Consider the following 14,176-nt stretch of genomic DNA (forward strand, 5'->3'; position numbering starts at 1 on the left):
GAACGAAGCTCTCCGATCCTAATTTTCTGGCCTACATAGAAGTAATATTTTGGATCTTGTCTATGCCATTTAATGTTTTACCTCAAAGGTTTCTCCTCTCTCCTTCCCTCATAGCTCATCCTCTACACTGTGAATCAACCGTTTTGCACTTCTTTCCAATGCTTCTATATATTTTTCTTGGTGTGGTGACCAGAATTGAACCCAGTTGGTCTTAAATCCCTTTAAAACCAACAGTCCTTATGACATGCAGGATTCCTATTCTTGCCACACTGACTTCGAAAGTTGGGTAGCGAGTTAGTGTTATCTTCACCTGTGCATACTTCTGGAAAATATACATTTAATATTTTAACTAATTACAGCAAAAATCTTAGCTATTCTGAAACATATTCATTCTGTCCTCATCTCTTGGCTCCTTTCTGCAGCTCTACTCTGATATCTCTTAACCTACTTCAGCAGATTCCTGTATCCCCTCCTTTTTGCCCGTCATAGTTTGTTTTCTGTAATCCCATTTTCATCACCTCAATTCTTTAACTTTGAGGATTGTGTGTTTCCTTTGTATTTAGTCAACATTTTTTCCTTGGCGCAAATCTCCTCAGTTAATTTCTCGATGCCTTATCCTCTGTGGTAAATCAAACCTCGGGGGTCATTTAAACTTAATGCTGGAGCGTAAAACAGAAGTTGTGGCTCAGGCACCCTCCCTGTTTCCCTTCGATTTCAAAGGAAAAACCAGCCGGTTTCTGTAACAGACGCTCGACCCACAATGGCAGCTTTAGGCTCTGGTGGTAAGTTGAAAATTACCCCCCCCGCCCCATTTCTGGACTGTAAAATCCTGCAACAGAATGACTGGTCCAAAGTAGACCCGGGGTTTGGATGAGAATGCAGTAATTCGGAGATGTTTATTTGTCAGACACCATTAAGCATATTGATTGCTGGAAAGGAGAATTTTTACTGTTTTATTTTGTGCAGGACCTGCACACCAACAGTCCCCGCTACATGAAGGGCTCCTACAACGACTTCAGCTTTGTTACAAACAACAACAAAGGAGGGATTACTATGCGAAAGGGCGAGCACCTGGGCGAGTTCAACCTGGGCTCCACCATCGTTCTCATCTTCGAGGCACCAAAAGACTTCACCTTTAACCTTAAACCTGGACAGAAGATCAGGTTTGGAGAGGCCCTGGGGTCCATGTAATAGAATCACCATCAAAGGCATCTCAAATTGGATTGGAGCAACGAGGAGTGAGTTTGGACTAAGAAATAGTGAGAAATGGCCATTACTGAAATGTGGTTTAAATTCTTGCTTCTCCTCCTTTCATCATTACTGCAGAAGCATCTCCCATTGCCTCCACCTAAGGGACCAGCTCTACCACGACTGGTGCTACGGTTTCTCTTGAAAGATGTACTGACCCAGTTGCTCCTTTTAAATAGGAAGCTGATGGGAGGATAGGACTTTCAGAGCATGTGCAGTGCCATACTCTCCGTGCAAAGGGGGAACCTGGCAGGTCACCAGGATTAAAAGGACTTTGAAAGATGGACCGAGTTTTGAGGGCCCTGGTCTAAATGGGAGTAGCAAGGGGTTCCGACAAACTTTTACAGGGGCTGGCGATGCTAGAATATTTGCTGAATAGCTCCATGCAGGTGAACCAGTGGGTCATCCTAACTTTTAGTTAATGCAGTATTTTTATATACTAAAAAAAAATCAATGCAGTTTCTCACCAAATTACATTTCAGAGAAAATAAAACGAATGACTGTACCAAAACTTATTGCAGCTGAACTCTCTGTTCTTTGGTTAATGTGGGTGTGTTTTTCTAGAGCTGAGGGGTGAAATGCTAAAACTTGGGCTGCTACATTTTGGTTTAAGCTTTAACTTGGATATTGATTCTCTTCAGCTGTTTTATTCAACAAGTGAGCAAAAGGAAAACAAAGTTAGTTGCAAGATGTAAAACAGGCCATCTAATACTGTGCAGAACTGGGTGCGACAACATTGAAATGGTGCAAGAGTTTTATATTTTTTACAAGTTCACTATTGAGTCTGCAATTATGTCTATGCAATGGAAAAGTCTAAGGAACCTTATTTCCTGCTCTGTCCATTCCTTTTAATGCAAATCATGTACTAGAGCCATGAGGAGGGGGGGTGGGGGTAACTGCGGGTGGTGGAGAACACGAGCAGATTTTTTTTTGTTGCTGTTTTTGTCGAGCACTTCCACATGAAACCACTACCAAAAAAAGTTACACAATTTGATGGGCAGGGCCGCTGGTTTATGGTGACCATTAAATTCTGTTTTTATTCTGTGACTTTCTCTTCCGCCCCCCATGTGTTCTGAGGCTCTCTGTCCAAGCCCTAAACCATTGGCCGTAACAAACTCTCTGAAATGTCTTCCTGGAACCTGAGGCCACTTTCCATGATTTTCTTTCACAGATTGTGTATGTGTGTGTGTGAGACAAAGGGAGGAGGGGGCATCACTTATCTGCAGTGTTATGGTAAGGGACAGGTTTTTATTCAAATTTAATTGTGCCAGTCAATTGTATTTTTATTGTGATCTGTTTCTTTTGTGTATGGTTGCTTCAGGAGTACCTGGTTCAAACAGAGTGACTGTTAATATTCACTGCAGTTTTATTTCCATGTGCAGCAGTGAAAGTTGCCACAGTGACCAATTAATAAAATAAAATTCTAGTATTTCGCAAGAATTTTTAATTTATTTCTTTGGGGTTTATTTGAAAACTTCCTCACAGTAGCACTTTTGAGGGGCAGTCCCACAGATATGGTTTGAAATAGCACCTGAACTTCAATGCAGCAAGAGAATACTATTTGATGCTTTCTGCATGTGGGTTGCTGTCCATCATCTCATGGTGGGATACCATTACCAGCATCCAACTGCACACATTCCAGTGGGAAATGGAAACCCTAACATATTTCTCTCTCCCTTCTACCCCTGCTATGCTCTCCGTACAGACTGAGAATTAGCATAGGTCCATCCTAGGCTACAGTTCCACAGTAGGGAGCCCACTGTTGAGATTCTAATCCCCGCGTGGCTGCCTCCAAAGATGATTTGCATTTATATAGCACCTTTTAACATAGCAAAATGTCCCAAGCCTCTTCATCAAAATTATTCACTGGCCTACAGAAGGAGATCAGGACAGATGACCAAAACCTTGGTCAAAGGAGCAGAAACAGGTAGAGATGTTTAGGGTGGGAATGCCAGAGCTTGAAAGCTCAGCCGCCAATGGTGGAGCGATTAAAAGCGGGGATGTGCAAGATGCCAGAATTGGAGGAGTGCGGAGATCTCGCAGGCTTGTAAGGCGGGAGGAGATTGCAGAGATAGGGAGGGGTGAGGCCATAGAGGGATTGGAAAATGAGGATAAGAATTTTAAAGTTGAGGCGCTGCCGGACTCAGAGCCAGAGTAGGTCAGTGAGCACAGGTGATGGGTGAAACGGACTTGGTGCAAGTTAAGATACGGGCAGCAGAGTTTTGGATGAGCACGAGTTTATGTAGGGTGGAAGCTGGGAAGGCCAGGCAGGAGAACATTGGAAGTGTCAAGTTTTGAGGTTACAAAGGCATGGCTGAGGGTTTCAGCAGTGTCAGAGTTGGGTGATGTTAGAGATGGATGTAGGCAGTCTGGGTGGAATCTCATCTCCGGGTCAAACACACCAAGGTTGCGAATGGTCTGGCTCAGCTTCAGACAGTTGCCAGGGAGAGGGTGTTTCTGGTGGGTACCACAGACAATGGCTTCAGTCTTCCCACTTGTTAGTTGGAAGAAATGTCTGCTCCTCCAATACTGGATGTCAGACAAATCAGACAGTGGAAGGTCAAGAGTAATGTTCCCTCTAATTTTTTGAGGGGTGTGCAGCCCATTCAAATTTTCGCACATGCAGGGTTTCTTGCATTGAAAAGCCAGTGAGTCACTTGCGTGGGACTTCCAGCTACTGCTGCCCAGCTTAATGGGAACGTTGCTCAAGAGTGGTGGTGGTGAGACCTGATGTGTTTTCAGATGTTGCTGAGGGGCAGCATGTAGATGAGAACCCAGCATAGATCCTGGGGGGGGACTCTAGAGCAATGTTACCCCTTTAAGGAGCTGCACAGCCCATTCAGTTTCATGCATGCGTGAAATTTAACATTGAAAAAGCTGGTCCCGGGCTGCATGGCCCCAGCACAGAGCCACACAACGTACTGGGGACATTGCTCTAGAGGTAACTGCAGGAGTGGGAAGAGAAGCCATTGCAGGTGATTATGGCTATGATTCGATAGATAAGAATGGAACCAGGCAAGTGCAGTCCCACCCAGCTCGATAAGAGGAGAGGCATTGGAGGAGGATGGTGTGGTCAACTGAGTCGAAGGCTGCGGAATAGTTTAACTGCAAGCTTTAGCACCTTACATTCACAGCCAAGTTTTTTTTAAATAAGTTTTAATAATCCTGATCACAGCTGTGTATTCTGGAATGCATTTAATTTTAGATTTACATACACTTTATACAAATGGTTAATTGTACTTTATCTTACATTCTGCAGTTACAGGCTTTGGTTTATTAGGGTTGAATCTGACATCTGGAAATGTCGACATTCAGCCAGCACTGCATCCTTTCTTTCCTCAGTCACGTGCACACGGCCTCCCGAAGGTCCAGCTCGTGATCTCATTATACTGGGTGAAGACTGTCGGAAATATTTCATATTAAGTACAGAATTTGTTTCTTCCACAATTGTTTTCGGATCAAAAACCTCACCTCCCTGCAAGAGATCTGCTGGCAGGAGGAAACCCTGTTCCTTCGATCACAGGCAAGGCTTTTTGAAGAGACGGCAAATCCCAAAGTGGGACATTCTGGCGATGGACATTATCACACGGTCAGGATCTCCCGGATCTCCTGCACTCTGGCAACTTGGTTCTGTATATAAGGCATATCCCTGCTCAGCTTCCTCGAAAGCTTTTCAATGTCTGTCTCCAGCTTAAAATGAACACACAGGGTAAACATTTGGTCAAAGTCTCTCTCCATAGCTACAGTCTGAACCCAAGGCATTCCTATTAACTGAAACCAGCGTGAGCCCTTATCCTAAATACCTCGAGTGTTTGAATACTGTTGTGCCCATTGGTAATTTTACTGATGGTGTTAGAAGCAGGAATGTGCATTCACGGTGCTCATTTTAGTTAAGTGCATAGAGCAAATTAGGGTGTTATACCAAGCAGTAGGAAACCAGTAATTGGCTAACTCCAAGTTGTTTCACACACTGAATGGTGATGCATGAGGCAGCAGGCTTTTGCTTGTGATTGCTGCCGGAGAGCTGGCGGCATGCAAGAGCATCAAACAGGGACCCAGGTGTGGGGGAGGAGGAAGGGTCGATTCCCAGTGGCCACAATCCTGCGACTCCTGTGCAGCATATAAACATCAAGCAGCCAAACCATTCCCACCTAATGTACAGAATTTCAAGTAGAAACATTAAATATATTTATATTCTATTGCCCATTAGGTTCCCCCTTAATACAGCAGCATTTTATTTAGAAGTTTGGTTGCTACATGGCTGACTTAAATAGTGAGCAGTACAAGGATTGATATGGAGCAGGAGATTACCTACCGTGTGGGGTCTCACTCTTTGAATGATGTGTGTTCTCTACACCCTGGAGTGGTTAATCTAGCCTTCGATTCATTGAGGAAACCACACAGGCAGTGCATGCTCCTTGGATGACATTTTGAGGTGGTATAGTGCCAGTTCTTTCTGACCCATGGCTTATCAAAGCTAACTAGCAAAAAATTCTGAACCCTAAAAGCATGCCCCACCTGCAAGGAACAAGGAGATGGGTAGGAGGGAGCACAATTTATTTGAGGGGGGGGGGGGGGGGTGGAGGGAGAGAAATACAAATCATTTGATGACAAGACTGGTAATGTAGTTCTTTGTGCAGCATCCCCCACACATTAGCATACCAACAGTACAATGATTAAAGGAGACCTTTAGCTAGGATACACCAGCCAGCAAGACAGATCCACTAGAGCACCATGGACAGCTGCCAAATTGAGACAATGTTTAGTAAATGTATAGGAGCTATAATGTGTCACAAAAACGTGAGTGGGACCAGATTAAGTGATGGTCAGGAATGTTGAATATGAGCAGACCATTAGGTTCTTCAGACAGAGTCCACTGTGCTCATTGCTGCTTTCTCACTGGGGCCCTGAAGTCAGAGATTGTAAGGAATGATAAGGCAGCTTGTTTTTCAGTGATTTGATGCACCCTGTAATAAAACAGCACTCGATGGAGTGACTTGGGACTCCGTGTAATGACACAGAGGAGACGGCTGTTTACATCGCCAGATAAGCCCTCATAGTAACAGGAGTAGGCTATTCAGCCCCTCGAACCTGTTCTGCCATTCAATGAGATCATGGCTGATCTGCGACCTAACTCCATATACCTGCCGCCCATATCTCTTAATACCTTTGGTTAACAAAAAGCTATCAATCGCCATTTGCGGAAGAGAGTTCCAAACTTCTACCACCTTTTGTGTGTCGAAGTGTTTCCTAATTTCACTCCTGAAAGGTCTGGCTCTAATTTTTAGACTATGTCCCCTAGTCCTAGAATCCCCAACCAGCGGAAATAGTTTCTCTCGATCTACCCTATCTGTTCCCCTTAATATCTTGAAAACTTCGATCAAATCACCCCTTAACCTTCTAAATTCTAGGGAATACAACTCTAATTTGTGTAATCTCTCCTCGTAACTTAACCCTTGAAGTCCAGGTATCGTGGTCTGCTCAGAGTGAGAACTATGCAACATTGAGTTTTAAACTTGCTGGAATGGCTCAGAATCCAGTATTCTTGCTCTATATCAGAAAGGGTGAGCAGTTAACCAATTAGTATTTAGATAGCGTAGAAAATGTCCCAAGGTGCTTCAGAGAGGCCACAGGGCAGTAGTGGATGTGTGGAGAGGTGTCCAAATACATGAGAGGGGCAGGGGTTTAGGGAAGTGGATGCAGGGGGTAACAGCCAGTGCGCTGTTCACTGGCACTTCAGCTGAGAGCTGTCCTGGAGAGTATTGTAGGGCTGCCACCTCGTTACAATGATCATCTAGGACCTGCCCTATTGTCGCAAATCACTCATTGTAACCAGATTCTACCAGTCCAAGATTTAACAATTAGGCACAGAGAGCAGCAACACCACCACCAACTATTCTAACCCCAGATTCCTGCAGAAATTGATGAGGGTACTAAGAGTTTTAGTTAGTGAAAAGCAAGCTGGCATTCCCAGTGACGGAGTGGGAGCAAGAGCGGGAAGCTACTTGTGGCATTGCCTCAGGTCACCGTCATCAGGTTTCCCAGAACAAACCCAGATCCGGGTTAACTCCGAGTGTCTGGAAAATGCTGAATGTGGAGTGACTAGTTTGTGCATCTTCCACCTGCAGAATTGAGAAATGGCAAGTAACTTGCTGAACATTGAAGGAGATGCTGAGCGATTTGCTGCACCAGCCTCTCTGCTGTGGCGAAGGGTCATGTGTGTGCAATCGCTAACCTCTGTTCCTCTTACAGGTGCCAAATGGCTTTCTGTGCATTGGCAGGATTTTGCCGCTGTGGTTTGGGGCTGGGCGGGGAATGGTGTGGGAAATAATGAGACCCCAGCTGTTGCTAGCTAATATGTCAAGGACGGCCTTGTTTTATCTAAAATCATGAGCCAAGTGCGAGCAGTTGCAGATGGGCCTCGGTAAGACGCCTTTGACCTTTCCGACACTGGTTTTCCTCGCTGCAATCCTGCTGCATCAGTAACTAAGCCAGTTAAATTTAGTGCTGTCTGCTGTCATTGTGTTACTGCTGGGTTGGAATTATGTGCGCTAATTACAGAAATGGAAACGAGTTAAATGTCTGTTGCTAGCAGTGAGTCCCCCTGTGATTTGGGGGGGGGGGGTTATCCACTGTGGCCGGCTTTTTTCCTCATCTATCTGGGCTGACACGTGGCTGCGAGGTGGTGCTGGGAATAGCAGCGCCTCAAATCTTCCCTGCTCCCTCGCAGGGAGTCTCCACTCGGTAAATGCCTAATCCATTCCTTGGATTGGGAACTGAGGAGCGGGGCTCAAACCGGAGTCCAGCCCTCCTGCTCCTGATGCTTAGTATTCCTTGCTCCCCCCCCCACCACCCCAAGCATTTAATAAGACAGGGATTACGGCAAATCCCAACAATCGACAGTAGATTAAAAACTGAATACATTGTTTGTCCTTCCTCTAATAATCACAAGCAGCTGTCACCCACAAAACAAAAAGCAGTAATCCTCTACACAATGACCAAAACTGCAGCCGGAGGAACAAAGATGCAGAGAATGAAATCTAGGGCTGTAATCTATTTCCCAATTGTCCCCCTCCCCACCCATGCTGAGATACAGTTCTGTGGACACTGGTTGCTGGCTGTACCCCAGCGAGAGCTGGTGCACTGCTGGGACACGAAGCCCAAGCCTGTCCCCTGAGCACATCCACACTTTCCAGCAGGGCAGGCTCACGGGACAGTGAACGAGAGCAGGAATTCTGCCCAATTTCTCCCCCATTAACACGGGACCACAATAAGCCCATTGTAGAACCTTGTCAGCCCATTCTTTTTTGCATAAAATTTGAACTAAAATAGTTCTTCACCAGAGGACTGAAGATATTTCCCCTTGTGACAAAAGCTGAAGTGGAGGTTCTGGAAGCAGTGCAGAGAGATCAGTTCACCACCCTCAGCATCTGCCTTTTACTCTATGCAGGATTCCAGAGTAATGCAAGTTTGAAAGAATTGCCTCCAAATACCACGTGACCAAATAATGTTTGTGAAACCATTTTCATCCCAGTCTGATCAGTCCCTGTGAATGGGCCGGCACTGATTTACCTGCTTTAGTTCCTGTCTGATCTGCGGCACTTCCTCTCCCTTGTCTGCAGCATTTACTTGAAGCCAATTTCGCAGCACAGAGGCCTGTTTCCGCCAGGATCTGTAAAGAAATGTATAAAGTATAATGTTTTAAATGATTTTATTCCTGGCAGCGTTGTTAGATACAGAATAAAGCTATCTCCACTCTGCCATACCGTGAGGAGTCCAGAAGAGTATGCACATACACTGTGATAATGGGAGACTTCAATCAGCCCAATATGAACCGGCAACATGCAAATAGAAATGAGGCAGAGTCAGAACTGGTGAATGTACAGGATTGCTGTCTGACCCAGTGTGTTATGGACCTCAATAGTGGGAACTCACATCTAGGCCTGGGTCTTCTGAGTGATCTCTCCTAGTAATGGAGCGCTCGGAGACCAGTCAGTGCAAATATGATTAAAATAGCAGATTATCTGGTAGCACCAGGCTAGAGTGTTGTGGCTTTACAAAAATCCTTTCAGCTGTCTTAACGGTGATGCTGCGGAGTCTATTTTGAGAACCACTATAGCCAAGATACCCATTTATATCTCATTAAGCAAAACAGTCTTCCTTCATATGAAAGTTCAACTTTAAAAATGTGCTGAAGATTTTCTATGAATCTGACGAATGACGCCAACGGCTAACCTCTGTTCACTATACAGATATCTAATTATTGCGGACGTACCTTCTGTATCGGACCTTTTAAATCAAACAGCTATTTCTCCATCAAAAAAAGCAAGCTACAAAGGAATGAAGATGAACCAAGTGAAATTAACTGGAAGTTCCTGACCTATATCTCTAGAGCAAAATGGAACTAGAATGCTGACCCCACACCCAGCTGTGGCTCAGTGGGTAGCACTCTCGCCTGAATCAGAAGGTTGCGGGTTCAAGTCCCACTTGAGCACAAAAATCTAGGCTGACACTCCAGTGCAGTGCTGAGGGAGTGCTGTACTGTCGGAGGTGCCGTCTTTCGGATGGGACGTTAAACTGAGGCCCTGTCTGCTCTCTCAGGTGGACGTAAAAGATCCTACAGCACTATCTCGAAGAGGAGCAGGGGAGTTATACCCAGTGTCCAGGCCAATATTTATCCCTCAATCAAAAACAGATTATCTGGTCATTATCACATTGCTGTTTGGGGGAGCTTGCTGTGCACAAACTCGCTGCCGCGTTCCCTCCATTACAACAGTGACTGCACGTCAAAAAGTACTTCATTGACTGTAAAGCATTTTGGGACGTCCGGTGGTTGTGAAAGGCGCTATATAAATGCAAGTCTTTCTAAACTGAAACAGGATCAGCAGTGCCAGAAATGGGGCAATTAAAGACTGGAATAAAAAAGAAAATGAATACAAAGTTAGCAATGAAGAGAGGAAACACTGGGAAGAATGCAGGGATTCACCAAAACAGACAAAAGTATATTAAAAGCAGCAACAATGGGCCCAAGAGACAAGGACAAAAATGATGCTGAGCATCCATATTCCCTCCAAATGTTTCTGTGCACGCGGTCCCATTAACTGGTCCATTCAAATTTTCATGCCTGCGCGGTTTCTTCCACGTAAAAGCCGGTGAGTGGCCTGTGCGGTACCTCCAGACTACTACGTGGCCGCGCAGCTTAGTGGGATCGTTGCTGAACAAAATATTAAGCATTTTTCTGGCATAACGTAATAATTCAAGGCCTTAGAGAGGGTGCAGTGGAGATTTACTGAAATGGTACCAGGTTGAGGGACTTCAGTTATGTAGAGAGACTCGAGAAGTTGGAATTGTCCTCCTTAGAGCAGTGAAGGTTAAGGGAATAGAGGTGTTCAAAATTATGAGGAGTTTTGATAGAGTAGACAAGGAGAAACTGTTCCCACTAAAGGAGGGTTGGTAACCAGAGGACACAGATTTAAGATAATTGGAAAAAATGCCAGCAGGGGGGGGGGGGGGGGAAAATGAGAATTTTTTTTACCCAGCAAGTTATGATCTGGAATGCACTGCCTGAAAGGGCGGTGGAAGCAGATTCAATAGTAACTTTCAAAAGGGAATTGGACAAATACTTTAAAAGGAAAAATTTGCACAGGCAGGATGGGCCGAATAGTTTCCTTCTGTGCTGTAAGATTCTAAAATAGAAAATAGAAAAATGTGGTTCGAGAGGATGTAGAATTCTCACGACTAAAGCTGCTACAGAAACTGAAGAGAGAAGTTAAAATATTAGGTAACTGCTACAGAGATATTCACCAGAGGATTGCACTGTCTTGCTGTCCATTGTTTGTAGTACAGCCATCGAATCAGCATGGCAGAGGTACTTGCTATGTTAAAAGATCGGAGAACTAACAAATGCTCCAGGCCAGAAGGTATTTATCCCTAGGACTCTGAAGGAAGTCAGGGAGGAAATGTGTAGGGCTGGCTATCATCATGAAGGAATCATTGGGCACTGGTGAAGCAGGACTGGAAGCAAGCAAGCGTAGAACCTAGATTTAAAAGCGTCAATCCGATCTAGGCAATTACACCTAGATAATGGAAACTATTCTCGGGGGTACACTGGAGGAGTAACTACAGTAACTTCATAAGAAACAGCCAGTACGGATTTAGAAATGAATATCCTGCCTGACAACCGTCCTTGAATTCTATAAAATAGATACTGCAACTCTCTGAGGTACAGTTTATTTGGATTTTTGAAGGCTTTTGACAAAGTCCGACATTAAAGACTAATTAAACTAAAAGCCACAGGAATCCAGGGTAGACTAAATAGGAAGTGAAGCGTATTCAAGAGCGATAGAGAATCAAAAATTTTAGGGGTTAGTGTTGAAAAGTAGTGCAATTCCCCTGGTTATGTGCGGGCTCTAAAATGGAAACTTATTCCTCCACCAAGTGCGACTCGCCCAGCTCTCCTCCACCCACACCCTATCCTGTACTAAGTCCTGCTTGACCTATTAAGCCTGTCCTTGATAATCTCTGCTGGTTCCCCATCCCTAACGCACTAATTTCAACATCCTTGTGCTCATCTCTTCTCTCCATGGCGTTAACCAAACCTACCTCTGCAACCTTATCCAGCCCTATGTCCCAGTTTTCATTCTCCGCTCTTCTGACTCTGGCCTTCTGTGCATTCCCCCTCCCTGCACTTTATCACTGCCCCTTCCTAATGCCATTAACACTGCCACAGATAACACCTTCAGTCACCTCCCCATCCCTCCTACTGCGTGTCCACTCCTCCCTTTATAAAGCATATTGTAACGTTCTGCTACACTAAAGGTGCTGTATAAATGTAAGTTCTGGTCATTCCTGCTGCACTGATCAGATCACATTTCCAGCACTTTGCAAATCTGGAGTGAACACCACAAAAACACATACAAGCACTGGAGGCGGTGCAGAGATCAACAAGTGGAACGGTGATGAGTTGAGGGGAATAACTAGACTTTCCCGTCCAGAAAGGAGCTGGTTAATGGAGGACCTCAAAGACACACAAAATGTTAAATGGCATAGAGAGAGATAGGTTAACCTACTAATTTACGTTAAGCCAGGATATTGGGATCAGAGAACAAGAATGGGTGAGAAATAGTTTAAGAACCTCTTTATTGAAGACTGATCAATGTTTGGCAGGGTAGTCAAGTCAAAAACAATGGGGAAAGTCAAAATGAGGATAGCTGCTATAATGGGAGAGTTGGTGTTCTAGAAAGAGGAGCTTCAGTGAGCAGAATGACTGTTCCTTGGTTTTATTTTTACTTTTCTTATTCTGCCTTAGCTCAACCTCAAACGAGTCTGGATTTGAACCCAGAGATGAAGCCCAGCAGCACAGCTTTAATGGACAGAAGAGTTCAACTGAGGAATAAACACATCGGGTTCTTCCAGTTACTGATCAACTTAACTAACCTCACGATTGCACTAATCCTTGCTGAGTACTTGAACTGGCAGAGGTGCCTGGGAATGAAGTGGATTACACGGTGTGTCGCTGAACTGCTACAGTGGTAACAAGAGCCAAACACAGACAGCTTCCCCAACAATCTACCTCAGGTTCTGTTTGTTGTCATGGAAACACTGCATCTCCCGACGTATTCCTTGTAGTTCTGTCTCTAGCTGCCGCTGATTATATTCATCAAAGTCATCATCTGAATTATGGGGGCGGGGGTGGGAGAATGAGAGAAAGGATTAATCACGTGCAGCACTTAAAGCAAGCTCATGTTTTTCTCTCTCAAAAAAAAGTCCGACCTTCACAGAAAACATTCAAAACATCACAGCAAAAAAATGACATTACCTACACGGTAAGGTCTTCATTCTTTGCAATGATGGGCATTCTGCACACACCCTAGGTGTAAAGACCAGCCTGATTTGTTTCCAGGAAACCCCGTATTTACGGCGGCCATGGAAACTTGCTCGTGACTTCACAGACAGACGGCGACGCACGCGATCCCCCCTCATATAAAGCCCCAGGACTTGCACCATTTTACAGTTTCCAGCAACACCAATCATACAGAAGAATGGTGTGATGGGCCAAAACTATGTGGAGCGAACAGACCTGTGAGGCTCCAATTTCAGGCTGCCATTACAATCCCTTGATTAGGTCAGCAGCATTCAAGTGGGGGGAGTGAAAGGGAATGTAGTTGTGGTAGGGGACAGTATAGTCAGGGGGATAGATTTTGTTCTCTGCAGCCGCGACCAAGAGTTCCGAAGGTTGTGTTGCCTGCCCGGTGTCGGGGTTAAAGACATCTCCTCGCAGCTGGAGAAGAACTTGGAGTGGGAGGGGGAGGATCCAGTTGTCGTGGTCCATGTAGGAACCAATGACATAGGTAGAACTAGGAATGAGGTTCTGCTGAGGGAGTTTGAGGAGCTAGGATCCAAATTAAAAAGCAGAACCTCCAAAGGTAATAATTTCTCGATTGTTACCTGAGCCATGCGCAAATTGGCATAGGGACAAACAGATTAGAGGTTTAAATGTGTGGCTCAAAGAGTGGTGTGGGAGGAAGGGGTTTCGGCTCATGGGGCACTGGCACCAGTACTGGGGAAAGAGGGAGCTGTTCCGTTGGGACGGGCTCCACTTAAACCGGGCTGGGACCAGTGTCCTGGCGAACCGAATAACTAGGGCAGTACACCGGGCTTTAAACTAATGAAGGGGGCGTGGGAGGATTCAGGAAAGAGTAAATTTAAAAGCAGCGAGAGAAATGTCAAGGCTCTAGAGCAGAGTAGAGTTTTGGGTAAAAATAAGCAGAGTGGGTCAGGAAGGGACAGAGAGTAACAAAGGTAATAAGGCATGTGACTGAGGTGACATCAGGGAAAAATAGAAATAAATCAGAGCTAAAGCACTATATCTGAATGCGCGAAACATTCGCAACAAAATAGATGAATTAATAGCGCAGATAGAAATAAA

At 44.9% G+C, this 14,176-nt stretch overlaps 2 protein-coding genes across 11 annotated transcripts in view; one reads left to right on the forward strand and one right to left on the reverse strand.

Moving 5' to 3' along the window:
• The window catches only part of pisd (phosphatidylserine decarboxylase), a 115,384-nt gene extending 112,707 nt beyond the window's left edge, over positions 1-2,677 (forward strand). For all 6 annotated transcript variants that reach the window (XM_085962027.1, XM_085962030.1, XM_085962025.1 and 3 more), the window contains one exon: positions 967-2,677. In XM_085962027.1, coding sequence (XP_085818153.1) covers positions 967-1,191 — 225 coding nt within the window. In that variant the 3' untranslated portion in view covers positions 1,192-2,677. The remainder of the gene's footprint in view (positions 1-966) is intronic.
• A 1,751-nt stretch (positions 2,678-4,428) lies between these two features.
• sfi1 (SFI1 centrin binding protein) overlaps positions 4,429-14,176 on the reverse strand; it is a 166,049-nt gene continuing 156,301 nt past the window's right edge. For 2 of the 5 annotated variants that reach the window (XM_085962024.1, XM_085962020.1), the window contains 4 exons: positions 12,821-12,920; positions 8,821-8,920; positions 5,564-5,766; positions 4,850-4,938 (listed from right to left, as the gene is read on the reverse strand). In XM_085962024.1, the coding sequence (XP_085818150.1) occupies positions 5,575-5,766; positions 8,821-8,920; positions 12,821-12,920 (392 nt within the window). In that variant the 3' untranslated portion in view covers positions 4,850-4,938; positions 5,564-5,574. Of the gene's footprint in view, positions 4,939-5,563; positions 5,767-8,820; positions 8,921-12,820; positions 12,921-14,176 lie in introns of those variants that run through there. The other 3 variants (XM_085962021.1, XM_085962022.1, XM_085962023.1) reach the window with 3 other exon arrangements.

The sequence above is a fragment of the Somniosus microcephalus genome, chromosome 19, assembly GCF_052327205.1.
Source record: "Somniosus microcephalus isolate GS21.2 chromosome 19, FLI_Smic_1.0, whole genome shotgun sequence".
NCBI classification, from domain to species: domain Eukaryota; kingdom Metazoa; phylum Chordata; class Chondrichthyes; order Squaliformes; family Somniosidae; genus Somniosus; species Somniosus microcephalus.